Source organism: Pipra filicauda, unplaced genomic scaffold, assembly GCF_003945595.2.
Source record: "Pipra filicauda isolate LSUMZ 115617 unplaced genomic scaffold, ASM394559v2 scaffold47_size6085603_pilon, whole genome shotgun sequence".
Taxonomy (NCBI): Eukaryota; Metazoa; Chordata; class Aves; order Passeriformes; family Pipridae; genus Pipra; species Pipra filicauda.
The window spans coordinates 1,265,813-1,293,545 of NW_024104620.1; the positions used below are offsets into that span (position 1 = coordinate 1,265,813).

At 39.7% G+C, this 27,733-nt stretch overlaps 1 protein-coding gene across 5 annotated transcripts in view; it reads left to right on the forward strand.

Moving 5' to 3' along the window:
- THSD7B (thrombospondin type 1 domain containing 7B) overlaps nt 1-27,733 on the forward strand; it is a 309,193-nt gene that overhangs the window by 220,678 nt on the left and 60,782 nt on the right. For all 5 annotated transcript variants that reach the window (XM_027748995.2, XM_039386349.1, XM_027748994.2 and 2 more), the window contains exon 16: nt 8,601-8,779. In XM_027748995.2, coding sequence (XP_027604796.2) covers nt 8,601-8,779 — 179 coding nt within the window. The remainder of the gene's footprint in view (nt 1-8,600; nt 8,780-27,733) is intronic.

Below are 27,733 nucleotides of genomic sequence, written 5' to 3' on the forward strand. Positions count from 1 at the left end.
TGCAAATGAGGATGGTGCAAATTAAATTACTGAGAGCCTGGTTTTCAAATCTTCTAATATTCCTCACTACAGACAGAGATTCCCACTGTGAAATCTTGGATCTCATTTGTGTTTGGTAACATGAAGGGGTGACCATTAAAAATGGCATTATTTAACAAGATTGCATCGCTTTCTGATTCCGAATTCACTGAAGTCCTCCAGCACAGGAGGTTGAGCTACACAACCAGAGAGCTCAAAGTCACACTGCAAAATTGAAACAAAAGTCTATCAGGAATTCAGTACATCAATACTCTGTACTGGGGCCTGCTAACGTCACAAAAACGTCCTGTTTCCCTCTCAAGGTTTTCCATCATCTAAATGAGTCGCTGGTCTCTCCGTGCCTGAGCTGTGGAAAACCAGGACTGTTCCCTTTCTTAAAATCCTGTTTCCATCAGATGTTTTTTATAGTACAACTTTATTTAAGAAGGTCAGATGCCTTTGCATCCCTGCTTCTGCAGCAGGGTGACCTCTAATAGAGGGAGTGAAACTCCTTATCCAAACAGGTGGGGCCTGGCATTTGGGAAAGGTCTTCCTAATGCTGGTAATGGTTAGTGGCATCCTTAAAGCTGCATTGGTGTAATTAAAGTGTGCATTGGTATAATTAAAGTGGGTTTCTCAGTTAGTGTTGATGAGAGGAGAAGGAATTGAGGCAGTGTATTGATTTAAGGGTATTGATTTTGGGGGTCACTGTGGCACTTGCCTCCTGTGACAGTGAGGGGTCACTGTGTCATTCACCTCCTGTGACACTGGGAGGGGGCTGTGGAGGTCACTGCAGGCTCAGAACCTGCCCCTGCCTTTCCAGTGCCTGTGTGACCTGCTTGTGAACAGACGCCCTCGCACCTGGTAAAACCTCTCAAGTTTGTAAATTGAAGAACTAGGAATGTACATTTAAAGGGAAAAAACGTTGGGTTATTTTCATGTTGTTATGAGCCTTCTTTAAAATATTAATTGCACATTGGTCTAATTAGTGTTCCTGTCTTCTGCACTGTCATCTGGTGGTTTGTTTTGTCTGAAATAAGAGCAGTATTATACTGCACAATACGTGCTAATTATCAGGATACAGGAGATGCATCAGCAGTTCCCATTCTGTGGAATGGAAACTGTCACGTTGTTGTCCGAGGCAAGTTGTCTAAATGAGGCTTGTCTGTGTCTTGGGGTCACATCTTGGCAGCCGGAATTGGGTGGCATATTGTGTTGACAGTGCCTAATGTCGTGACTTTAGAAACTGGCAAAAAGATGCTCTTCATGGAGGGCCCCAAACTCTGAAATTGAGTTTCTTAGTGTGCTCCAGCAGAGCCTGAAACCATTGACCTTCAGGTCGTACAAGATTTACTGAGGGGGGTAGATATTTTTGGTGACATTTGGCGGCAGCTTTCTCCCAGTGATGGACCCTTGGCTCTGGAAGGTGTTTCCTGCCTGGTCCAAATTGCCCAAGTCTATATTGATCTTCAGAGCACTCTGCAGTGCACATCTATTTTCAGAGCTGCTGTGCAATCGGGCCTCTGAGAGGAGTCAGGTGTAGGAGAAAGGGGGAATTTGATGGTCTGTGGACAGTTTAATTGTCTCTGTGATGTACTGCTGAAGGTGTGCAGCCGATAAAAAAGGTCTTGTTTTCTTATATAAATCTCATCATCACCATAAAAAATAAACAGAATCTCAAGTTTATTTTAAAAACCTGCTTTTACTGTGAATGGAGTAGCCTGAAAAAAATATATATGCTAAACAATCCATAATAAAGTACAGTGGGCTGAGTTTCTTTCCTGATATACAGATGTTGACAACACTAATAAGGAAAAAAAAAAAGCTACTCAGTTTTGTTTGGACAAAGCAGATGATTTTCACAGTGGCAGAGTGATGAGCAAAGTAGATAGAAAAACACAGCTGAGCTACTCCCCTAACTGCTATTGATCCCAGTGGATGATTTTTTATTTGAGTAAGGACTTTGTTAAGACATCAGGGCTCCCAAGCAGCCCTTTGCTGTGGGGGAGCAGCCCTGGGAGAAGGGAGAATCATTCCCACAGTTGGTTTTGGAGCCTGGACAGATTTGTGCTGTGGATTTCTGCCCTCCTGCATCAAAAGTTCCCTATGAGATAAATGTACACTGTGAGGTCCTATTTATTTGCTTTATTTATTTGCACTCTGAAGGCAGCAGACGAGCTTCCTTCTCCGGAAGAGTTCTCAGCTTGTTCTGCAATCTGTTACAGGGAATGTGCTAATTAATGGAGATTTCCTTATTGAGTTAAAAGGTTAAATATATCAGCTAGTATTGTTTGTGTGTAACTCAAAGCATAAGCTTGCAAGTTCTTTAGGGAAGAAAACCGTAATGCAAAATCAAAGGAAATTAGGAATCATAGTGCAAAGTCAGCACCAACCCAACTGCCTCGTAGGGATTTATAGAGACTGTGAAATTGAGCAATAAAACCAACCTTTGGATGAATTTCAATAACAATAATGTTGAGTTAAACTTACCGCCTTTTTTACAAGTCCTCGCTGGTCTATTTAGAATCTCTAATCAGTCTGCTACAAGATAACATGAGCACGTGCCTCTTTGTTGAGCAAGTGGGAATAAATTAGCTAAGGGTCCATTATTTAAGCTTTGCAAAACATTTGATGTGAAAGTTATTTTAGCTGGGTTTTTTGGCTATGCCTTCACTGAATGTATTCATTAGATTATCTCTTAAATTTCTCAGCAAACTAATATTGCATAAAATCTCTCAAATCCTTGCACACTATAATAGAAAGAAGATTAAACATTTGTTCTGTGGCAAGATTACATCCTTTTCAGCTGCAACTCAAGTTGTTAGCAACTTTAAGACTCCCAGACTTATTCTGCTTAGTTCCCTTCAGTTAATAGTTTTCTCCCTTGAAGCAGAATTTAGGTTTTGAACCAAGATTGCTTAGGACGAGATGCTCCCCTTGTATGTCACAAGGTACTGGAGCCTTCAGTCATGCTGGGTGGCCCATGGCCAGTGGCTGCCTTATTCATGGCACATTGGGAAAGCCTCAAACATAGAACTATGATCAGCTGGTGGAGTTAAGTCTTTTAACTTCAGTCTGTGCTCCATGCTGAGTTTTAACGTGAGTTAAAATAAGACCTTTTCTTTGTAGGAGATCCCAAAGCTTCAGCTGAACAGAATGTGGCCCACTGAGTGCTGTGGTCCACCAGGTCTCCCTTATAGAACCTTTAGCTATTAAATTTTTAGTCCTGTATGGATTTACTGGTGTTATTCTATGATACTTCACAGTCAGTAACCAAAGGAATGTAAATATTAATTGCATAATGAATCAATTTTTTTTCCCCTCTACCTTTGGTGTGTGTAATTAGAAACATTTCTTCTGTGTCACTGTCCACTCTGCTACTCCCTTGTTTGTTAGAGGGTGATCTGTCCTGTCCCACAGACTCCAGGGGAAATTAGCGGTGTTATTACCAGTGGCAGCTGTGGTGATGCACAGAATTGTCCCTCTCAAGGAATGACCTTGAGTTTTATGAACCACCTCAAGGTTTACTAACAAGGGTAGAACCGCTAGAAGTTTGTTAATTGAAACCATGAAATATGTTAGAGAGGATACAAATGAGTTTAAAGCCAATTCAATTAGAGGTGCATCTGTTTTCAAAGCTGCTGGAGAAATGTTGTTTATTTTCGCATCACTTTTAAGTCGGCCTCTTGGAATGCTGTTGGCACTGTTGTTTAACGCTCTGTGCAGACCTTATACCCACAGCAAATTTATCTTTTGGAAATGCAACAGTCAGGTGGATGCCAGTGTCTTATGTTAGCTCGTAAACCTACTAATCTCCTGCTTCTCCCATTTGTGCCTATGGAGGGGACATGGAAGGACACTGCGGCCCCTCACTGGCTGTGCTGCTGTGATACACCAGTGTCTTGTGTACATGGGAAAGAAATGGTGCTGCTACAAACCTGCCCCCATGGTGCTGCTGTGCCATCCACAGCCTCTTTGTCCTTCTGCATCACTGACACCCCCCAGCCCATCCTCCAGCTGCCTCCTCTTGCCTTGCCTCTCCTGGGTTGCGCTGAAAAAAATGAGACAATTACAGTTTTTGCACCGTGTATTTGTGCCTTAACCTCTGACATTGGAGGTTGCCCAGAGAAGCTGTGGCTGCCCCATCCCTGGAAGTGTTCAAGGCCAGGTTGGACGGGGCTTGGAGCAACCTGGTCTGGTGCAAGGTGTCCCTGTCCATGACAGGGTTTGGAATGAGATGGTCTTTAAGGTCCCTTCCAACCCAAACCAATCTGTGATTCTGTGACTCCTGCTAAACCCCTGTCCTCACTTTGTTCATCCACCTGCCATTGCTTTGGCTCTGGGTTGCACAGGAGAAGGGAGATGAGCGGTGTCTGCTACATCGTGTGTTCCAGCCTTCCCAGTACATCCTGTGTAATCTGTGGGTGCTTTGTTACAGACACTTTAGAGAGGAGACTCCATTTGTGGCTTCTTCAGCAACAAACACATTGTTCTTATGAATAAATCATAGTAAAATTAACTGTGCGGCCTGGGTAAATGCATTTGTTCATCCCATTACATTGACAGTGTCTCAGTAGAAAAACAATAGCACTTAAGCATAGAAAAGGCTTGTTTGATCATCCAGATCAATTTTTTCTGCCAATTCCCAGGAGTATTTTTCAAAATATCTACTTAAATATGCTGGTGTTCCTGCCGCTGCCTCCTGTGACATCTGTGTGTGCAGCTCCATCTCTGTGGTGTTCAGGTACCTGCTGTTGGTTTAGGCAGGACAGAGGCTCTCATCTGCTCTGTCTTAATTAAATGAGCTTTATTTTAACAGTGTTTGAAATTTTGACAAGTAATAATAATGAAAAAAAAGAAGTTAAAGGAGGCTTCAAGAAATAATCTAAAAACACATGGAAAGCAGGCTGAGCAGGGCTGGGGAGAACAGAACATGTTTTTCTGCAGAAGATTTTAGAAACTTAAGTTTTTGGTAACAGGTTCTGCAGAGGAGAGAAAAATGGGGGATGTGATAGATGAGTGAGAAGTGTGAGGATGACACTGACAAAACCAGCTGTGTAAACTCAGCCTTGAGTTAGTCTCCCCAGGCCGAGCAACAGTAGCTCAGAAATATGTTTATGCTCCTTTATTCATATTTTGTTATGGTAAGAATATTTCTCTTGATAATAGCCTAAACATAGAATTCTTTATTAATGGATTGTTTTAATAGCATGTCTCCCTTGGGATTTTTTGTTTGTTTTGTATTGTGCACCGTGCCAATACTACAAGTTTTCTGGGCATGCCAAAACTAGGATTACTGTGGGTCTTTTTAACCCCCTGACAACAGCACGTCATTGCTTGGCTCCTTCAGAGAAAAACAAATACCCTGTTCTCACCAGCAATGGATGAGCTGAGTACAAGTTATTTACTAATTATCATAAAAAGATAGCCATAAAGGCATTCTCTATCTGAGCAGAGAGGGTACATCACAGGAACGTTTTTGGAGGAAAGTTTTGGTTGAATGAAATCTCTGCTCTATGAGTATCTCAGCCTAGAATTAACCTCATGTGATTGATGGAAGAGTAATGGCAGTCTGTGAGAAGAGCCTGGAGGAAAGTTATGATCCCGTTTTGATTCTGTAGCTTTGTTCAGTATGGGGAATTGGCTTCCTCTGGGCAGTATGGAAATTTAATGCTCTATTAACTGGCCACTGTTTGTTTATACTTAATGTAGTTTAAAAATATGGGTGAGGAAAACTGAAAAAGGAATGAGCTGGTCCCTGAGAAACAGGATGTCTTCAGAAATTCTGTGGTTTGCTGAGGGATAACTCACAGCGCTTCCTGGGGATGGAATACAATAGGTTTCTTTAATTTCCATAATGTCATGGAATAGTTTGGGAGGGACCTTTTAAAGATCACTATGTCCAACCTCCTGCAGTGAGCTAGACTAAGTTGCTCCCAGCTCTATCCAACCTGGCCTTGAATATTTCCAGGAATGGGGCATCCACAGCTTCTCTGGGCAACCCGTGTCAGTGTTTTACCACCCCTGTTGTAAAAAACTTATTTCTTATATCTGAGAAAGATGGTTTATTATAACTTTTCTTTAATCTTCCTTATTGTTTTTGTATTCCTTTCTTTTTTGTCTTATTTTTTTTTATTATAGAGTTAGATCTCGAACTGCCAAAAGACTTAGCCCATTTTGCCTTCTCTGATAAGTTGATAACCCCTCTGACTAATTCTACTTTGAAACAAGGCACTTTCTTTGTTTCTGTTGAGAGTTAATTACCCAGGCTGTCACACAGCCCAAGGAAAAATGATATTTCATACAGTGGTGGAACAGAACTCTTTGGAGAACTGCCTAAGAAATGCTTCTCATAAATCTATCATGAGAAAATTTCTTTTACTTATCATAATGTATTATGAATTACTTTGAGTGACAACCAAAGCAGATGGAATAGAATATTAGTGGGATATTTGGGAGTTTTATTTTGGGGGAAAAAAGCAAGTCTATTTTGGAAATATTTGTGTATGTCTGTGCATGGGTGTCATCTCACCGAAGTGAGCACACAAAGCATGCAAAGTTGAAATGTCTCAAACATGCGAACACCACTGCAGCAGATTCAGTAGGAAATAATTAAGATGCCCAATTCCAGTGGCTTTGGAGCTGCAAATGAAAAGGCCCCGCAGCACACAGAGATCAGAGGTGGCAAAGAAAACCAGAGCACACTGTATGGGAGCGGGTCTGCAGCTCTAGGGAAGAGTTACAGCGTGAGTTACGGGGGAAGTGATTGCAGCTGTCAGGCTGCGGGGCGGCCGCCGTAAAGAAAGAGGGAACAGCACCATCACTGAGCATCATGAGAGGAGAAATGGAGCATCACCGAGCTGAAGGAGGGAACTGCTGCTGCTACCAGCGTTTTTTAAGGCACTGTTTACAAAAGCAACATCAGTATTTCTTCTACTTCTGGAAGGGAGATATTTTCCGGAGAATGGATGCCTAAATAAGCCTGGAACCTTTCTTGGTGCTGACTTCAGTGTCAAGAGCGGCAGTGAGGCAGCGTGTTGTTGCTGTGCGTGGATGCTCTGGCAGTAATACAGTCCTGGTTGGAGTGAGCAGCAGTTCAGGCATAGTTTGGCTAGTAAATCCAGCTCTGAACCAGAATAATCTCTGTGCCTCAGCACTGGTGTTTCTTGGTTGTCGGAAGCTGTTGTCTGAGGGTTTTGGACAGCAGCTGCTACTGGGTTGGATTTTGTTGTTTGGGTGTTTTTTCCCTCCATGCTGCAGTGACTGTCACCTGGATAGAGTGGGGAAACCCTTCCTAAAAGAGTCATGAAATGAGCTAGTTTGGTATTCTGTGGGTAAGGAATAGAGAGGGAGTGTTTGTGTGATGAAAACCAAAGAGAAAGGAAGGGCATAAAAATGAGAAACATCAGAAATGTGGTAGGGATGAAATTCAGTTATTTCCATGACCATCATTGCCACAGCTGTCAGAGGGACGAAGCTGCCTCTAATAAAGGCTAATCTGAGCAGCCACTGCCTTTCATGGTCTAACATGAAATCTCTTTTTTGTTTAAATTAAAATAATACATACAGACATGACAAGCAGATAATAGGAACTGGAGGAGAATGAATGCAGCATGGTAAGCAGGAAGGTGCAGGAATTATTCCACACTGCCAACCCAAGACTGGTGCTAGTAATTCCCTGGAGATCTTCAGGGTTTGGCCACCCTCCACTGCCTTTCTGCACACCAAGAGCTCCACAGCCAGGCTAGCCTCTGCAAAATCTCTCTTCCCATATGCCAGCTCCTAAAACAGCTGTGGGGTTGTGCCTTCATGGAGGAACTTGTTGGGTTTTAATTCAGAAGGTGTTGCTACTGCAGATGCCTGGTATTGTGATTTTAAGAGGTGATGATCTTCTGAGGACTTTTATGTCAAACCAGGTTAAGGTGAAAGCAGAGCTTTAAAATGCCATTTATGAAACCCATAATAAGCAAAGCAGTTAGAAAGGTGTACAAGGAGAATTACTAGTAAGATGTGGGATGCAGGTTTCATCTGTTTCTCGCAAGAACAGATTCCACACTGCTCCAGCTGGCAGGCAGGTCCCTCACACATCTTGTGGGAGCTGCCAAGAGAAGAACTCTGTTGCCTCCAGCATCCTCTGCTTCCCTCTGCTGGGAAGAGAGCCTCTGTCTGACTCCTGCCTGTGCCAGCTCTGGAGATGACTAGTATCATACTGAAGGAATATGGAACTGGGCTGTGCACTTGGTTCTCCAGAATTTAATATGGCCACAGTCTCATAGGGAAGATAACCACCACATATTGGTGACCACCAGCTTCACATCAGTTACTTTCACCAGTGTGTGTCCTTTACATCAGTGAGTTTTATCACTGCCTTTATTGGACTAAACCAAGTAGAAATTAATTTAAGTCGCTGCTGGTCTTTAAAACTAATGCCATAGCCTCGTGCTGGGATGGCATTGTCAGTGTGCCAAATGTCTTCTCTTTCAGAAGTTCTCATTTTGTGTTGATTGCACAGATCCCATCAGAGGGTCGGAGTTCATCCATCGGTTGCGGTGATTAAAACCTGTCTCAAATTTTTGGTTTAGGTTACATTGAAGAACCTTGCACGGTCCCTTGCCCGTTTGATTGCAAACTAAGCGATTGGTCCAGTTGGTCTCCTTGCAGCTCTTCCTGTGGACCAGGGGTGAAAGTCCGATCCAAGTGGCTCAAGGAGAAGCCGTACAATGGAGGCCGTCCCTGCCCGAAGCTGGATCTCAAGAATCAGGTGAGTGGTGTTGAAACAGCCCACAGAAATCCCTCTGGGCTTGCTGTGTTTTGAATTGTGATCCAAAGGTATTGTGCTGGTGAAGAAATTAAAAACAGGGGGTATCTCTGGGACCAAACCTTGTGTGACATTTTGTAGGCAATCCTTGAACTTCTTAAGAATTGAAGGAGAGATGCTCAGAATTTGATCTGAAACAACGTACTTCTTACATGAAAAAATTATTATCTCCCAGAGCACCGGAAGCCCTGGATTAATAATCCCACCTGGGAAGTGTGTAGACATCAGAGAGCTCAGATGTCACGGCTATTTTAAAACTTTTTAATTCTTTCTGAGACTATGGTTGCTGTAGAAACATTTGTTAAATATATATTGCTATTTTTAACAACATTTCCCTTCAACACAGCACCGGTTCCCTTGAACATTAATCTCTGTATATTCAATATTGAAGTATCCCATCAGAGGAAGATAATCTTTAAATTGCTACTCTTAAAGAAAGATCAGCATCTATTTAAATGCTACTTAATGCTGTATGCATTTCTGCAAAGTGAATAGTGATTTCCTACATTTGCTGATTAATTCTCAATACTAATTAACACTGATGAAGTACTGTTTAGTTTTCCCTGTCCTATATTTCAGATTCAGCCATGAAAATTAATTAATAGGGCAGAAACAGTCATGCTGAAGGAACTTCATATATATGTTATGAATATGTATATGTATAAAATATGTGTCATGTAGAAGTACTTCAATGGTATTCACACAGAGATTTATTTATGTAGTGGTTGGTAGGTGCCAGAGCTGGTGGATCCAGCTGTTTTTCTGCACAACCTTTGCTGTAGGAGTCGTGTCCTGGGATGCAGCACCACTTCCTCGTTAGGAACTTGCCTCATTTTGTTCACAGTTAATTTTTTTTCCCTGTGAGAAACTTGGTAAATACTCCCTTTTTTTTTTTTAATCCTTTCTTTTTCTTTTTCCTTGTTGCTATTCATCGGAAGTAGGCTGACAGAAGCAGCAGGGACTACGAAAGTATAAAACTGCAATAAAGTGTATGTTGTCCATAGCTCAGTGCTTTCCTTAATAGATCAGACAGATCACCAGAGAGGCAAAGTGAAATCCCACAGTAAGTCATATGGTAACAATAAGCTCCTTTGTAATGAAAAGATACTGGGGTTTGTTAGCCATAGAAACAGCAGACTCTTTCCATTAAAAGCAAACTTATTGCTATCATGTGTTGCCTATTCCCACACACATTAGAGTTGCTAGTTTCAAAAGCCTTTCAGAAGATATTAAAGGAAAGAAGTTGTTTAAACTTGGAAGTTATGTCTTTGTACAGTATATTGGTGCATAGTGCTTGCAGAGTACCATGGCTGGTATTAATATAAACGTGGTTGGTGCTTTTTGCCTCTTTACCAGGACCACATGTCGTGATCTAAAACCCACTGAATTCATTAGAGGCTTTCTGTTAAAGGCTGTAGGAGTGACACTGTGGTAGAATTGCATTAAGGTTTGTGACTTCATGTCTTTAGGGTTTGGGGGTTTTTTGTTTGGTTTTTGGGTTTTTTTTGGGGGGGTTTTGTTTCTTTACCTGTGAGTTTGAGTTTTTTAGGGTAGAACAGAAGCTGTTTCTAGCTGGTTTAGCACACAAATGGATTATATCTTTCCAGTTTAGATTTATAGGATTGATCATATATATATATATATATATTTATATATATATACACATATATATAGGAGCTTTTACGATAAGAAGAACTTGTGCTAATAAGAAAAGTGTGTTTTTATACATATATATGTATGTGCAGTTAGATATGCACACACACACACATTGTGTCTGTCATTCCATTCATCGGCTCTCCCAACACTTCTCAATTCTTTGTGCAGTTCAGAAGGAGTTTTGCTCTGCACCCACTGGAATTAGACTTCCAGCCCAGATGTAACACACTGAGGTCCTTGGGCACGCTGCAACATGTACAAGTTGTCTGCCCAGATGGTAAATGAAATTAGCTGATGGCACTGCTGTTTAGCTAAGCTGGACACATATCGTTAATCCGCTGCCAGGCAGATTGTCTGCTCTTTCCTCTGGTCTGGGCAGTGTTTAAACCCTAGAGCAAAGCTCTGTGGATTCATTAGGTATAAAAATGTGACATCCTCATTATTTTATATAATCTGGATTAGGTACCTGCAGTAAATACTTGCTTTTGTTCAATATCAGACATGGGAAAGCAAAATCGCCATGGTGCTGAGTTTTACTTTTCACTGGATACTGTGTTATATTGTGCTTTATGCAGTTGATAAGACTTGAGATAACTTTGAACCAATAATGAATTCCTCCAGGTGCCAATAGAATTCGCTTATGATTTTCTTATTATTTCCTCCAGTATTTGTAGTTTTTTTTTTTTATTATTATTGCTTCTGAGGTTGGGTCTTGCTATTGCTTAATCAATTACTTTGGAGAACCCTCCATTTTTCCAGTGTCTTATAATTAAATCCCTCAGTCAGTTTGTGTGTTTTTTTTATTAAGCCATGTAATCTTTTCACCTTCTCCTTGTGCAGGGTGTTGTCTAGGCTTTCTGGCAGACCCCTGTATGTCGTTTTTTTCAATGCCTTTCAAATATTTGACATAAATTTAACTGCAGAGAATGTTACTTGAAACACTGTTCTATCAATTCTTTCTTACCATGTCCAGGGCTCTGCCAATACAGATATTTAGCAAAGCTACTGCTTTGGAGAGACGGGCAGTTTGCATGATCAAACAATTTATTTTATGAATATAAGTAGTTATTTGAGTCACAGAAACTGTTCCATAAAAGACTGTCCTCCTGGAGTCAGTTTGGTCAGTGTACTGCAGCTTGCTTGTGTATTTAGGACAGAACTTTTTAGCAGGAATTTGATTTTATGCAGAAATAATGACACGTCCTATTACTGCATAATGTTCCGTGGGGTTTATGCTCTTAATTCCATGGAGGTTTTGACTCTTGTGGAGTATCTTGAAGCCATTCTTTAAATGTCTTCGTCTGCCTGTGGAGCCCCTCAGGCAGCCCACTCTTTTTGCAGTAGATGTGAGAAGTTAACTCAGAGTTAGGAGAATTAATTCAGCTTTTTTTTTCATTTCTCCTTCTCATTATAGTCAATGGACTAGGTTGAGCCCCAGATTTTATTCCAGGTTATTTCCTGATAGAAGTGACAAACATTTGTGTGGGCTGTATGCGCTTGGTATTCTGATACAATCACTCGATTTGATGTAGTCACTTCAGCCCTAAACTCTGTCTGTGCTGTTGCCCTGTGAAATTAAGGGATAAATTACAATATTTGGCGGGAGAGATGACAGTATTTTAATGCAGCTCCGTGTAATTTGCGGAATTACTTTCGCCTTGTATCTCTGTTCGAAAATCGTTGGAGAGCTGGCTAACTACATTTTGCTCCATCTCTTAAAGAAAATGGGCTTTGCATGTGGGAGCTGTGCAGCTCTTATCTGAGGATGTGATTGCTTCTGAACAGCCGATTGGATTAGGGGGTCAGCTGGCAGATGTTCTTGGCTGTGCAGTGCATGTTAAAAGAGGTGTAGTATTTACATTTTTCTATTTCTGCTCCTATTTGAATGCACTTACACAGCATGCAGTTGCTAAGCTATTTAATATGTAGTTCTACATGATGAAAGGTTAAATATGAGTTAAGGGGGGTTTATTGCTTGAACATTCTTTTATAGGTTTTTAGGATTACTACAAGAAAATGCATCTTATTTTCAAGACTCATGAATTCCAGGGATTATTTTTTTATTGATTGCTCTCATACATATTCTTGTCAAGATATTCCCTCCTTCTCCTTCCTCCCCCTCTCTCTCTTACCCAGTCCTGCTAAAGGACAAATATCACAGCAAGTAGCTTATCCCCTTTATATATGCTGTATATATTTAAGCAAACATTTTTAAAGGATTGGGAGTATTTGTTATGGCAGGCATAGCAGGAAAAAGATGTAATGTATTTAGAATGTAAACTTACTGCTTTCATTAAAATGAATATTTTATTCTTAATGACATTTTCCGCTGTTCACTCTAGAATATGAGAAATACAGACACTTTGCACATTAGAATTGCAAGTACTTCCCCTGAAATTGCATACAGGAGTTTAAGGAAAAGGAAAAGGAGCGGGCAGTGGTGCATTTACAGACCAGTTCTCTCAGAAGCAGGTGTGAAGGTGTGTGAATTTCTGGAACCTTTTCACAGAAAGTGACTGGTTTAACCCTACTTGCACTTCAGAAAAAACAAATTTTATTTTGATCGGCAAAAAATATGACAAATTTCTTTTCAGAAATGAAAATCTTACAAAATTATTGGCTCTTAAAACTCACCATTGGATGTACCAGGTTGGGTGGACTGTGGCAGTCACTGTCTCTTGGAGGCAGAGCTGGGCTTGGGCTGGAGATGGAGAGGTGTGTGGTGGGAGTGTGTGTGTGTGTGTGATCTTTCCCCTTTTCTAAATGGTCATGTTAGGAAAGGTCTGTTCAGGAAAGGCCTTTTTTAAAGATGTTTCCAGAGCTTTTCACACTCTAATTCCTCAAGTAAATCCTCAAAGAAAACCAACACAGTAGTATGCAGGCTAAAGTTTGTCTTGCTCACATTGAGTAGCCATTTCTCTGGGCAATTTTGGGCTGACCTTTGGCAAGGTAAGTTTCTGTGATCCAAAAATGCCCTTAGACCTCGTCAGGGAAACTCTGCCAAAGGAAGATCGGCATACCATGGCTTATCCCAGGGCACTGCAATTAAACAAGGTTCCCTTTTTTAGGTAGGTAACTGTTCTCAAAGCAATAATTGTGTATCCAGTAAAGTTTCTGAATAAACAACATTTAACACTGTATTTTACCTGCTTTCCTTCAGTTTATGTTCTTGTCCTTACTTACTTGCAAAATATTTGCAACCTCTTCCATTTATCTTTGTCTCTTACGTGTCTGTGGATTATTAAAATAATTTTTATTTTCATAATTTTGCCTGTGTCTGACTACAGAAGAGTTTATTTTCATGTTTTGTTTTGATGTAGTACCTGGTCATACTCTTCCTTTGCATCAATATATCTTTTATCCATACATATGTATAGATACATGTGTTGTATGAAAAACTTTCAAAACTTTTAGACTCTTGTTTTAGAAGCTAAGTTTGGAGCCAACACCTTTAATTGCTGTCACTGAATTAGCTGACATGCAGTCCCTGGCTGGTGAGTTGCATGTATAACCCTCACCTTCCAGTATTAGAAATTGGTCTTCAAGAATATCATTATCAGTGTAATAGCTATAAATAGCTCCTGCTTAAATCACTTCTTTTATAATACAGATTTCTAATTGTCAGCAAAAGTCACTGCATTTTTGCATTTTTTCAAGGCACTTAGAATCTCTTCCTCTCATAGTTTTCAGCTGCCAGTAGTTTATTTCTGAACGCAGTTCTGCTGTATGAGTCCATTGGCTGTGTAAGATCCCATCCTGTACCATGCAGGGAAACATCTGACTTACATTTTCCTCTGGCTCTATCAACAATCATTTGCTTCATGTGCAACTTCTGGGAAAAAAAATCCTATCTTTAATCTCAGTTTTACCTTCAGAAGGTCTGATTTCCTCCTACTCTGCCTTAAAGGAAGGAATTACAGCACAAAACATATTTTTCCTCTGATTTTAGTGCAGTTTTACAGTATCATAAAAATGACAAGTTTTTTTGCCTGCTGCACTAATGTGGGAGAATTTTCAGTGTCAAAAAATAGCGAGAACCTCCTGTTTCCCTTACACTTTTCTTGCTGTGACTGAAAGTTTTTATACTAAACAGTAATTTAGTTGGTTAAGTGAGCAAAAGTAGCAGCCAAGTCTGTGTCTGAGCACTATCTCACCTGCCTGAAGAGAGTGTCTGGGAGTCCAATATGTGGGTGGGTGTTACTTCACTTCCTAAGGGAAATACAGCTACTTCCCATTTTATCCTTCAGGATGATAACCCTGTAGTGTCTGCTCTAATTCCGGGTATATATTAAATTTATATTCAGCTTCAATAACTATCCACACTTGATTTTCATTTCTCCTGCAGGTTTTCTGTTGAATAAAGAGTCGTATAAACATATTTTCACTATTGCCACTCATGAAAAGCTTTAGCCTTGCAAAAATGGAGCCGTTTAACAACTTCAACAGTATTTTTCACTTGGCTTTTTTTTTTTTTCTAAATAGCTTCTTTAAATTTCTCTTCAATAACAAAGAAACTTGATATATGGTGTAATGCTGTTTTTCTGCAATTGTGAGAGAACATTTGCACTTTGTGAAGTTAAAAATGTTACAATGCCAGTCTGCTTCCTGGAATTACTTTTGAATCCACAAAAATAAGCAGCCTTGTGCTAATTGGTTAAACTACATTTTTGTCTGCCTACTACAGCCACTACCAAGTTCTTAATGAAATATGTATCAGAGCAGGAATTTTTGCTGTTAAAGAAATTGATATGTTTGCATCTCTGGAACTGAGAATGTACCCATAATTATTTCTGATTCAAATATAGTTCCTACATTTGTGGTTGAAAGGAATATTTATTGTTTAATACAACAGCATACTGCAAAATATAGCGAAAGACAGGAATTATACCCAAAGTGCTTTGTCCTGTTGATTTCTCTGCAGAGAAGATGGAATTAAATGGAAAATCAGCCATAGACGGTCGGGTGGCCCAGTGGAGAAAGCATTAACATTTCACCTAAGGAACTGCAGTTCAATTGGTTTTGGGCAATATTTTTTTAAGCAAGAAGTCTGGTTTGTGCTGAATCTCTCGTGGACAATATGTCACGTTGGAGGACCAGCACACAGTGCGTGTCATAAATCAGCGTGACAGCGTCTAACACCGAGGCTGAACTTACTCTTGCTTGTCTTTGTCTTAGGAGCAGGAGAACACGAAGGATTGATGCCTTGGCTATTCCTTGGCAGCAGATTTAATCTTGGGTGTTTTTTTCCGCTTCTTCCTCCTTTTAAAAAGCTTTCTGTTTCTTTTCTGCAGTTTTGCAGTGCAATTTGTTCTCAGTTTTAGGTTTGCAATCATTAAGGAAGGGGAGATGCTGCATAACAGTTAAAATAAGGCCCTGGCTTCTGTTCTAATTGGAACAAACCCAAGAATATTCTGAATAGAAAATGTTGGTGCGTCTTCACCTTTTCATATGGTAGAAGATGTGACAAACAGTTATTTGGCATGCATTTTATCACATGTGACTAAGTCTTCAGAGAGAGTGAATTACACAGAAGTATCCCTTCTCTTGCTTTTGGCAAGTTAAATGAACATTTTGACACATTTTCCTTTCCTTTACTCTCTTTTATAACTCCTTTCTGTACAAAATTAATTTCCAAAATATGATCTTGTTGATTGCAAAGCACTGTTTGCTATGATGGAAGACATGAATGTGGAAATTTCTTCTGAAATAGATTCTAAGTCAGGAAATTCATGACAGTAATTTAATATTCTAAGAACCTGCCACATAATGACTTCAAAACTTTTTGAAGTGTGAATGCAACAAGATATTGCCAAGATGCTGGACACAGGAGGGCTTTAAGCAGAAGGCAGCCCAGATCTGTCCAATCCAGGGAGCTGGTGTGTGAATCAGAATCATGCTGGGAGAGCATCCGATATGAACAAAGGTTGGGTTGGCTCGATTTGGTAAATTAGGTGCTGGCGTTGGCCTGATTTAGCGTCTGCTCCCATCAGAAACCAGTGCGAAGCTGTTCTAGGAAGCTCTTTAAGAAAGGATGTGATGGCAGTCTGCTCCCAGCTCTGATGTTGGGAAGACTGCAGTAAAGACATGAGTTTCCTCTCCTCAGGACAGAGTATCTCATATGTCCTTTGGCCAGTCAAATAACAGTCTGGATTTTCTTATGCAGGTCCTCATATGGGGGTCGTCTGCATTCTCTCGGCTAGGTATGCAGCTCTAGCTTGGTTACTAATGAAGATTTTGATCACTTTTTTAATTTTCTCAGTGGACAGCAGTGTCTTTAGAAGGACTGAATTTTCTTATAAATATGTAGCAGACTCTGTGTGTCCCCAGTTTAAAGGTGAGTGCATTTCAGTGAATGGCTTTATTCCTAAGAGGAATAGGAGTTTGCTAAACATGGTCTGACTCACCTGCGTGCTGTGAACATACCCTGAGCATTCAGAGCAGAAAATTCCTACTCTTCTGACTCTCCTTTATGAATAAGAGAGAATAATTGGAAATGAAGTTGCTGCTCAAAGAGGGAGAACAGACATGAAGATGTATGTGCTGTGTGAATTCATCTGTCAGAGCTCCTGAGCTCAGGCACTCTCAGGCCCAGGAACTCTCAGGCACCACTTGCATAATGGTCGTTAAAATGACCCTGATCTTTAAAATAACCCTGGTCTTGCCTCTTTTTAAAGTATTTAATATTACTGTGTTGTTCTGTCTACAGCAGTTCTCCTTGATTAATACTTAACAAGTGTTAATATTTTTTCTGGTGCAGACGTTTCTTGTGGCCATTTCTCAGAAATTATAACCATTTCATTTGTTGGGTTCCCTTTGTTTTGTGCTCTGTAGCTGATTGATAGATTCAGGAATGGGCTTTATTTTCTTTTTATGTTGTTTAATTGGTTTCTTCCTCCAAGACAGCAGAATAAAAGTGCAAATGACCTTCTCTATTCCTCTTGATCTCCCCTCTCATGACTGGAAGGATAGAGCTGGACTTGCCGTCAGCTAAGTGTGTCCATTTGAACCCCAAGTTGAATACATGAATTTTGCATCTTTCTTAAGTGACAGCATCAGGACCATCAACATTCCCAGATTGCTGGCTGGAATGTAAACCACTTAGAGATTTCAGATTTCAAGGCCCAATTACAGCTTTCTGAGTGGTTGTCAGATACAACCCCCGTGTCAGGGAGGGCTGTTGTTTGCAAGGGCTGTTTTCCCAAACTCGAAATTCATTCCAGTCACGTGCTGATGTCTTCAGGGAGAGAAGGGAGCAATTAAAGACGTCTCCCCTGTACACCTGTCTGGGGCTCTCCCTACTTCCTGAAGTCTTTGTTTTATCAGGGACACCAAGAAAAGAGAGTTGTAAATATGAGTAACACAAATTCAGCTAATCCTTCCTCATTATCTATAGATTGTGGCACGTCTTCGAGTTATAAATATGTTGCAGGTTATATCCAACAGTAGGAATATTAAAGGTGAGCAGATTTTTATATATGAATGAAACACCAAAGGATAAATTCTTCTTCTCCAATAAGATGTATATTCTGTCCTGTCTCATTCTATTTACTGCTTCTCACTTGTGGAGTGCATAAATCAGCAGTCCTGTGGAGTCTGGTGTGATTTATTGCTTAATTAAAAGTTATGAGGGCTTTTAATCCGCCTATAATTTGTATTATTTTTGAGTCAGCTGTTTCCCATATTGTAACTTAACCAGGAAACTTGCATCCTTTTATGAAGGGAGCATTTTGTGAGCCCTTGGATTCACTAACAGATGTGGCCCATCATGGTGTCTCAGATGTTCCAGATTGACTTTGGAGTTCAAACTCAGAATCAAAGATAATTGAATATTAGTGCACTTAATAAAGTTTACCCAGCATCGATTATAGTTTGATGGCAAATATAATCTACATGTTTTTTTAGAGTTACAGATTAATTTTAAAAAGGATGAGACTCAGTCGTGGTTTCACAATGAACAGATGTTAGCCACACTTTAATAATTTAAAAAGCAGGCTTAAAATGGTTATTTAGGTTTTAATGGAGGATTAATTTGGCTCTAGTGCTGAACCACATGCTGTTGTCAAAACAATAAACCAACCAGTTTTAGTGTTTTCTTTTAGTTTGGTCATTGGGTGATCATTTTCTTTAGTTGGTAGGTTACTGCTGTGTTTTTTCCTTAATTAAACTTATAATCAGCATGCATTATGAAAACAGATTTTTTTTTCTCCATATGAGTTACTATTGAAGAATGAATATATTATGCAAAATTCAATTTTTGTAGTGATAGCAGAGGTGGCTGACTTGAGACAGAGCACTCACTGATTTGAACTTCAGTAAGTTTATCTCCTCCTTTCTCAAATATCTTTATTATTTGAAAACACTCGCTATTTTCACTAGCAACACTTTGTCCAATCCTGGCATTATAGATTTCAGGTAAAAAGTTTTGACATCAGTTTGGATTTCATTGATGGCACAGGAGTTTTGCTGTGGGTTTCATCAGGAGAGGGATTCCCTATAGCTGTGAGTCAGCTGCCCTCTGTTGGTTAGTTCAGCTTGGCTGTGATTTCATTTGTGATTCTTGTGACTTCTGGTGGGATGGATGGGAAGAGCCTTCCCTGAGTCCCACCTGCTAGTCCTGTTTGAAATCAGTGGGGTCCTTCCAGTAACCCCCCTCTACTCCTTATGAGGTGTAACCACTGAAAACTCTCAACTTCTCTCAACTTCTCTTTTGAATTTTGGATTTCCTACATAACTTGACTTGTAACTACAGTACTGTCATTGAACAGTCTTAATTATTTCTTAAACAAGAATTTTTTCCTTGATTTTTTTAAAACCTTTTCTTTGAAATAGTATTTAAAAATCATAAATAAAGGCCATTAAAATGATTTCCTATAAATCATGCAGCAAATGTCTTATGCCACATTAGATAAAAATTGTAGATATCTTTTGGATAGTCAGAAAGATTTTTTTCCAGTCTATTATGTAGGATTTTGAGAACTGGACAATTATTATTAATTATTATGGCTATTAAATATGCTAAATCAAATAATATCTATCAGCCTTGCTGGTCAGTCTACATTCAAGAGTTTATTCCAATATCTGTTAAGTTTAGGTGTCCTTTATGCTCTTATAAGTTAGTTTTAAATTATGACTTTGAATTTTAAATTATTACTTTACTAAGTAAAAGTGAGAATTTTTGCTTATTTAAGGACATTATGAGGTTCATGAACTTTCTGTTTTAGTACCAGGCATAAAGATATTTCATTCTTGTTCTGAACAGTCTGAGTAAAAAGGGCAATGGTGAAAAACTGTAGGGTTTAGAGGCCTCTTCTAAGAAAGACTTTGAAAAGTAATGAAGATCTAGTCATATGCCACTTTTGTAATGTCTTATTATATATGTATTTAACTGGTGAGATGAATTAATATATGTTTGTTAATGCTGTTATACAGTGTTCTATTTCATACATGGAGTTCAAGTCTTTCATTCAGTCTTAGCAGACCTTGTCAACCTGGTCCCTGCTTTCAGTTGGACATTCTTGAGGCACCTTACTTGGTTTTGGTTTTGTGGGCAATGCTCAGTGCACTAGGCTTAGTGCTTAGTCACTAAGTCCAACATATGGCCCTTTCTTATTGTGCAAAATTTTTCAAAATTTCTTAAAATAAAGCCACTCTGTTGCTTTAATTTACATTCTGTGTATTCTCAAGTGGCCATGTGGAACATATATTTGCCTATCTGCCAGTTTGGAGCCCAATATTTGTAACTCTGTGGGCATTGATGTTTTTTTTCACGTTGCTTTTCCCTAGTTTGTAGCTCGTTGTGAAGTTGGACGGTAAATAAACCGATTTGTATTTAGCTGGAAAACAAACAGTAGTGAGTACTTTAGCAACTAGAGTAACAGTAGATACTCATTAGAAAATCCATTGGAGAAATCAATTATACTTTGAGTTTGTCTTGTTGAGAGAATGAAAGTACTTGGTCTGTGTAAACCAGATTTTACTCCAGTGATCAGCAGGTGGGCAGACAGAACAGGCTTTATGGATAGTCTCACAGGTGAGTAAAATAATAAGAAAAGGCTCATTTTCAATGCTGTGTGTTCCCAGAGCAACCACTGACAAAACAACTGGATTTTTTGTGAGTGAGATATGTCAGATTGTATCTTATAGAGCACAGTACATGCACAACTCATCGGTCCTGAGAAAGGAAAGTCATGATTAAACTCAATCGTATTAAGCATTTGCATATAAAAGAGGTTTTTCTTAATATTCATTCCAGGTCAGTGTTTGATAAATGACTCGCAGATTTTCGTCAGCGTTCTCACGTCTTCGTTTTTGCATAATAAAAACCCTCTCAGGAGTTGTATGCAAACAGCAGCATTTCAGCATAGTTAGTTATCACACAGCAAATTCGAAGTGCAGCTTGTATTCGGGTCATATCTGCATGCTAACCTCAGAAATTAATCCCAGCTAGAGGAAGCATAAATGTTTTTTTACCTTCGTTTCCTTTTTTTCACCCTGTCACAATAATGTAGCATACCACGGTACCTGAGAGCTTGGCGAGGGAAGGGAACCCAGAGGACTTCTGAAATCCCTCTGATAAGACTAAAATCTCTACTTGTTTTGGAGTGAAATATTCATTTTAGGCAGGTCTCTTTTAGTCCAGATGTCATAACTTTTTTTTTAAATTAAATAAAACAATCCTTTCTAACGGGTGCAGCTGCGGAGTCCTCACAGTGCTGGTTCTGCGCACCTGATTTCTGTACCCCTGAATGGAAATTCATTTGTAATCACATCCAAAGAATAATCAGTGCCTGACAGGTGTTGGTTTAAAACTGAGGATGGGACACTTTTCTTTCAGTTCCTAGTGGTGTTAAGGGTGTTATTTCATCTCTACCTGAAAGGAGGTTGTAGCCAGGTGGGGGTTGTTCTCTTCTCCCAGGCAACCAGCAGGATAGGAGAAGAGGGCATGGTCTTAAGCTGTGCCAGGGGAGGTTTAGGTTGGATATTAGGAAGAAATTTTTTACAGAGAGAGTAATCAGACACTGGAATGGGCTGCCCAGGGAGGTGGTGGATTCACCATCCCTGGTGGTTTTTAAGATGAGACTGAATGTGGCATCAGTGCCATGGTCTAGTAACCACGGCAGTGTTGGATCAAGGATTGGACTTGATGATCTCAGAGGTCTTTTCCGACCTGGTTGATTCTATGATTCTATGATCTCCATGTCCCGCTGTGCAGGGCAGCATCAGGCAGTAGTTCTTCTTGAAGCATCCTGTACGAAAAGGCTGTGCTTGACACTCAGCTGTGAGAAGTCTGGGAATGGATTCAGGCTCTACATCTCTGCCTCCCTTCCTATAATCCTCAGTAAATTGTGTGTGCCTGAGCCACTGACCAGTAGTTGGTGAGTGATGGGATGTGCACTCCAGCTGCTCCACGTGCCCGGTGGTTGTGCTGCCTGGCAGGGAGGCACTTTATGGCAGCTCCTCACTTCTGGAGCATGCCCATAAATCCCTGACATACTGTGTGACAGCAGATGCAAACACCAGTTTTATGTCCTCTCTTCCACCTAGTGTTTTCCTAACGACTGTGTTGTTCTAACCAAATGTCTCTGGCCCGACTCTCATAATTTATTTAAATACAGGGAAATTCCAATTAACTTTTAAGACACCTGAAATTGGCTCAGTTTTTTGTCAGAAAGCAGTATTAATTTACACAATATTTCTCTTTTTTTCTGCCTCTTCAGCAAAGGTGAGACCTTTGGTCCAAGATAGATGTAAAACCCTGTAAAGTGGCCTCCCTATGTAGAATAGTCAATCATTTCGTATACCAGGAGTTTGCATGTTTTTGCTGGATTGTGGTCCAATTTGCAGACTGGGAAACAGATGATGTTTGATTCAAAAAACAAAAAGATAATTTTTTTGGCTTGAGCTAATGTTTATCAATGGAGTTAATAATGAAAGGAACAATCAGTCTCCACATGCTTCCCTGAAATATGTCCAATAGTATTTGCAACACTATTGGACCATCACTTAAATGGTGAAATCAGGAACATTTGTTTTTTTAATGTGTTGCAAATAGGAAAAATACAAATGTCTCAATGTCACACAAATGTAACATGCTCTCAGGATTGTATTGCAAGCACCTAAGGGAAAGGAGTATACTTCCCAGAAATAGATTACAGCAGAACCAGAATAATCTGAGATAATGTAATTCTATTCAAAGTAAAGTAAAAGTTTGTCAGAGGTCTGTGCTTTATGTTTTGTCAGTTTAAATTCCTTCTGTTACAGTGCTGTCCCTCCATTATGTTTTGTGGAAAAAAAAGCCCATTTATTTTCAGTTCATTTTAGTTATGTTGCCTAACCTTCTGTGTGTAAATAGACTTTGTTTAGGGAAGACCTTCACTTATCAGTTTCACCATGTAGAACTGTCACTGTTTTTATTCTTATGTTTGATGTGTATAAAGGTAGCTAAATCATGGAAAGTAATCTGTCTTTCCTAATTTGGTAGGAGTAAAATTCTGTTAAATAATGGGCCTTTTCCTATTTCCATTAAATTCAATTGATTAAAACTCTTAATGGTGTGTATGGAAACCAAAATGGGCCACATCTGTGGCTTCCCACGCCAGCCTTGCTTGGTTTTGGAGCTGAAGCTGTTGGCTCTCAGTGTTGCAAACAACACTGATTGGAAAAAAAAGAAGCATTTTTCATCTAAAGGCTAAGAACAAATTTATACATTGGATATGGGGTTTTAGATTATATTTTTAATTATATTTTGTAACAAAATGTAAAAAATGAGTGTTTATCTTAATAGCTTTACATTAGTCATTGCTTTAGCCAATTTATCTTGTCTTTGATACCCCAGAGCTACCTAAACCCTGCTAACAACTGCTAAAGACAAAACCCAATTCATTACCTACTTCCAATCAAAGATCACTTTTTCAGTGGTCTTGAATTTAATTTGCATTTAATTTGAGGTTTCATTAGGATAATTGTCTGTTGGTTCACTCCTGTAATTGAACGTTTGCAAGGAAATTAATGTGCGATCACCCGAGGGAGAGGGGAGGTGCAGCAGGTGTCACACTGCTGTATTCCAGGTTCACACATGGAACACTCATGATATTTTCACAGGACATGGGACTTATTTCTCTGTTATAGTCACAGAAATTGCAGGCAGCTGTATTGGCCAGTTGAAAACGTTATTAAATTTTGCCTTGGCATTAGGCAGATAATCTGCATTACTCCAGTGAAAAGCCTGGCCCATCCTCTCCTGTTGAAAATTCTTGTCATTCCCAGGTTGAGTGGATGGGTATTTTCTTCTGTCTCATCTTTGCTGAAGTTTCCATTAATACTAAAAGCTCTGCTCTCTGGTATTTTCTTGCCCCACAGGCTTTATAGGAAGAAAACATCTCTATTCTCTAATGGTAAGATAGCCATCCCTTGCAGCTTCCCATCTCCAGACATATTTAAACCTCTTAGCCTCTCCTAGCAAGACAGAAGCTTCATTCTCAAAATTATCCTGTTGTTTCTCTTCTGTTGTTCTTTGTGTTTGAATTTGGGAAGCTAAGTGTCCAGATTGGTACACACCACACAAGGGACAGTCTTAGCCGGGCTTTGTAGAACACCAGTAATTGCATTCCATCTTGTAGGGAAATTGTAAGCTAAAACCTTCCTGGATTCCATTTTCTTCTGGTTTCTTAAGCAGCCACATCACGTAATGTTTCATCTTGTGATGCCCCCCGTGGTTTCCCAAGAAAACCAAGATTTTGGGCTTGTTTTAGTCTCCAAATATATGATCCGTGCTCTCTACTACTGAACTGCAGCCTCTCTCCAATGCTTCGGTCCAGGGCCATGTGGATCTTGCTCCACACTCTCCCACTCCTCTCTTCATAAAGATATCATTTAGCTCCTGGTGTTCAGGAAAATTTGAACAGGGCCGTACCTATTTGTGTGCCAGTATAATTGGTGAAATATTAACCAAGACTGGCTGTCAGACCAGTCCCTCAGCACTGATGCTGATAACTTCCCTCCAGCCTGACGTTCCCCATTTCATGCTGCTGTTGCTGTCCTACCTCCCGCAGTTTCAGACCAAATTAAAATTTTTGTACTAATCCCCCATCTTCTTCAATTTAACTAATAACTTCCCAGGTGACATGACGTTAAAGCTTTCCCAAAATCGGACTGCCAAGATCAATTTCATTTCCTTTCTCTGGAAATTGAGGTTTTTTCTCTGAGAAAGATGTCAGATCCATGTGCCTTACCTGTATTAAATCCATGCGCTGTTTCCCCCCAGATTCTGTTAGCTTCGCTGGCTTGGATTATTCTTACCTTAAAGTTGTTTTAAGGCTTTGCTACTAAACATAGAAGAAAGGGCTTCTAGTTGCTCTGATAATTTTTTTCCTCATTATATATAGATGTGGCATTTATTATTTCTGACTGCGTGGTATTGTTCGTGTCTTGCTTGATTTATTAAACTTGCTACCCCACGTGAAATTTCATCTGCCAGCTCTTTCACTTGTCTGGATGGAAATTTCTCATTTTTGGACATTTTGTTTCTTGAGCTACGTGTTCATCTCAACTGTGATACTTTCTATGTGGTTATTATCATTGACATCAGTGAGAATTGAAGCATGTATTCATGTAATTTGGAGTTACCTACTGCCTTTAATCTGTACTCCACTGCTCCAGCTTCACTGCGTATTAGCTCCGCTTCTTTGCAGGTTATTTCTTCATGTACCATTTGTCATCTTTTGTCACTTCTTTTAGTGTCTTCCAAAGCAACTCACTTGTCTGGGCTGTGGCAGCTGCCCCTTGCTGTCTCCTCTGTCGTTTCCAGACTCTAAGGTGGGGTTCTTCTTGGTGCTTCCTTCCACGTCCGTCCACTCAATTATCCCCTCAGGGCTTGTTCTGATCTCCTCGACAAGTGAGGGCCAGGCATGCTGCCTTCAAGGTTTCATTTCTTCCTTGAGGTGTGGATCCCTGTAAGTATTGGCTTCTCTGACTCAAAACCTCTGGTCTCCTTCCCCTGGCAGATCCTTCAGCCCCCCGTGATTAGTGGCTTCCCAGCTGGTCCCCTCACTGTGCGCAAGTTGCCCTTTTGAAGCCAAGAGCTGTGACTGAAAATGCCAGCCTGCGTTTTCTAAGGATTTCTACTTTAATTTAGAATTTTCATATAATCACATACTTCAAATTTATTTTTATAGCCAGTTCTCTCATTCCTCCTAGGAAAAACAAATCTGGAATAGCATCACCTTGTTTCAGTGGCTGAATGAACCTGTCAGTGACTGCTTTTGGGAATATCTGGTTCTAATATTATTATTAGCTGCATTTGTTCTGCAATAAAAGAGAAATCTTACTAAAAAATAGCAGTCTAATAACACTGTTTTTATATTAAAATCCCTCTCTGGAGGTCTGTGATGTGTTACCCGCCAGCACCATCCCAGTGGAACCATCCCAGTGTTACTTCTGGGCCCCAGACAATTTCAGCCTGGTTTTGATAAACTTCTTCAATCATTTAATTCACTGAGTCTCGTTTACCTCTCACTCTGGTGAATCTCCGTGACATCAGGTTCTGATTTATGTGTCTGTAAGAAGAAACTTAAGGTAGCTAACTATCATCCATATTTGAAGCCTTATAGAGCTGCACTGTGCTGCTTCTCAGCAGGTAATGCAAACATTTGTATTTGTTTCCTGATGTGTGAATTGGAATTTTCTGGAAAGGGTCTAGATATTTCAGTAGAAAAACTAAAGAAATATTTTAATATAAATTTTGACTTAAGATGTGTGTGTATTAGGATGTACATGGATATATACAGAAAAGATACCGCAGAAAAAAATGAAATAATGAGTTGAGTATAGACTGTGTACTTGTTTTGATTGTCCTAAATATTCATTTAAAAATTGTTATAAATTCAGGAAGAACTTCCTTTGGTCAGTTGGAAGGAAATACACATGTAAGGTACTGAGATGACTTAAATCCTGTTGAAATCTGCAGAAAACAGCAGAGCAGTTTGGTTTGGTTTCACTGCTTTGAAGAAGCTGAAGATCCCTTCCTCCTCTTGCTGTATGGTGCTGCCCTTTTCAGAGGATTTGGTCATGCATTCACTTATAGCCAGGGTTGAACCTTGCCACTCTTCAGCCTTAAATTAAACACAAGTTTAAGACTGGAAGTGTCACATGGGAAATGCAGAGATGAAATGTTATCAGTGAATATTTGATCACAAGAAAAATAAGTAGGAATGTATGATACTGTCCAGCAGGTCATTGAGAAAATTAATTATGAGAAAAATTTTAGAGGTAATATGGAAAAATTAGCTTTACTTCAAAGTTAGTGGCCTGGATGCAATTACTGAATGCGGTTTATAGCAAGCAATATAAATATATAGGTTTATAACAGTCTAGAAAAGTTTAAGAAGAACTTTCAGCCATTAGTTTGTCCTGTTTGTTTGCTGGAAACATTTGCCTTTGGGGGTGATAGCTATGAGTTCAAAGATAATAAAGACAAAGATTCACACAAACAGTTTCAAAAAGGTCTTCATTTGTCAGTAGTGCAAATCTAGGAAAAGAACCTCTTTTGTCCTGTTGGAAAATACCACTGTCATTTTCTTCCCCACTTATCCCCCAAGCTGTTGAGTGTTGAAAGGTCAGGCTTGATGGACTCATTTGGGAATACGTGGTGTCAGAGTAGTACAAAATGGACTCTGTCAGTGGAAGTGTCTCTGTTCTGCCTGACCTATCTGTCTGTCCAAAATACACTTAAATGACAAATCATCTGCAGCTTGAACGGTGGTCCTGTCTGCATATTCATTTCACCTCTGCTCTTCTACCTCAGATTGTTATTAGACAGCCCAGTCATTTGGTAGAGTGATGGGTTTCAATAAGGACACTCATATATTAAATTTTAGCTACACCCAAACAGGGCTTCTCTGCTAAATAGCAGTGACATTCCTGAAGTGAGTGCTCCAGATTGGATAAGAAGTTTGAAATAGGAGAGACTGTGATTATGAAGGTGCTTTCTAAACTGTCAGTGTGCAGCCTAAGAGTTACACTTCTATTCCTCACTTCAAAGGTGTTTTGTAGGACTTATTTCTCCTTTAAGCCATTTTTCAGAGGAATATTCTCTTCTTTAGAGGATAGAACCTATGTATTGTGATGCTCTTTATATTGAGTATTAGAGACATTGAACTATTTTGCAAAGCTAACAGATATACCCTGATAAAGTGCATTCAGATCCTTACCTAAACAGCACATGAGAAAATCTGATCAGCTCAG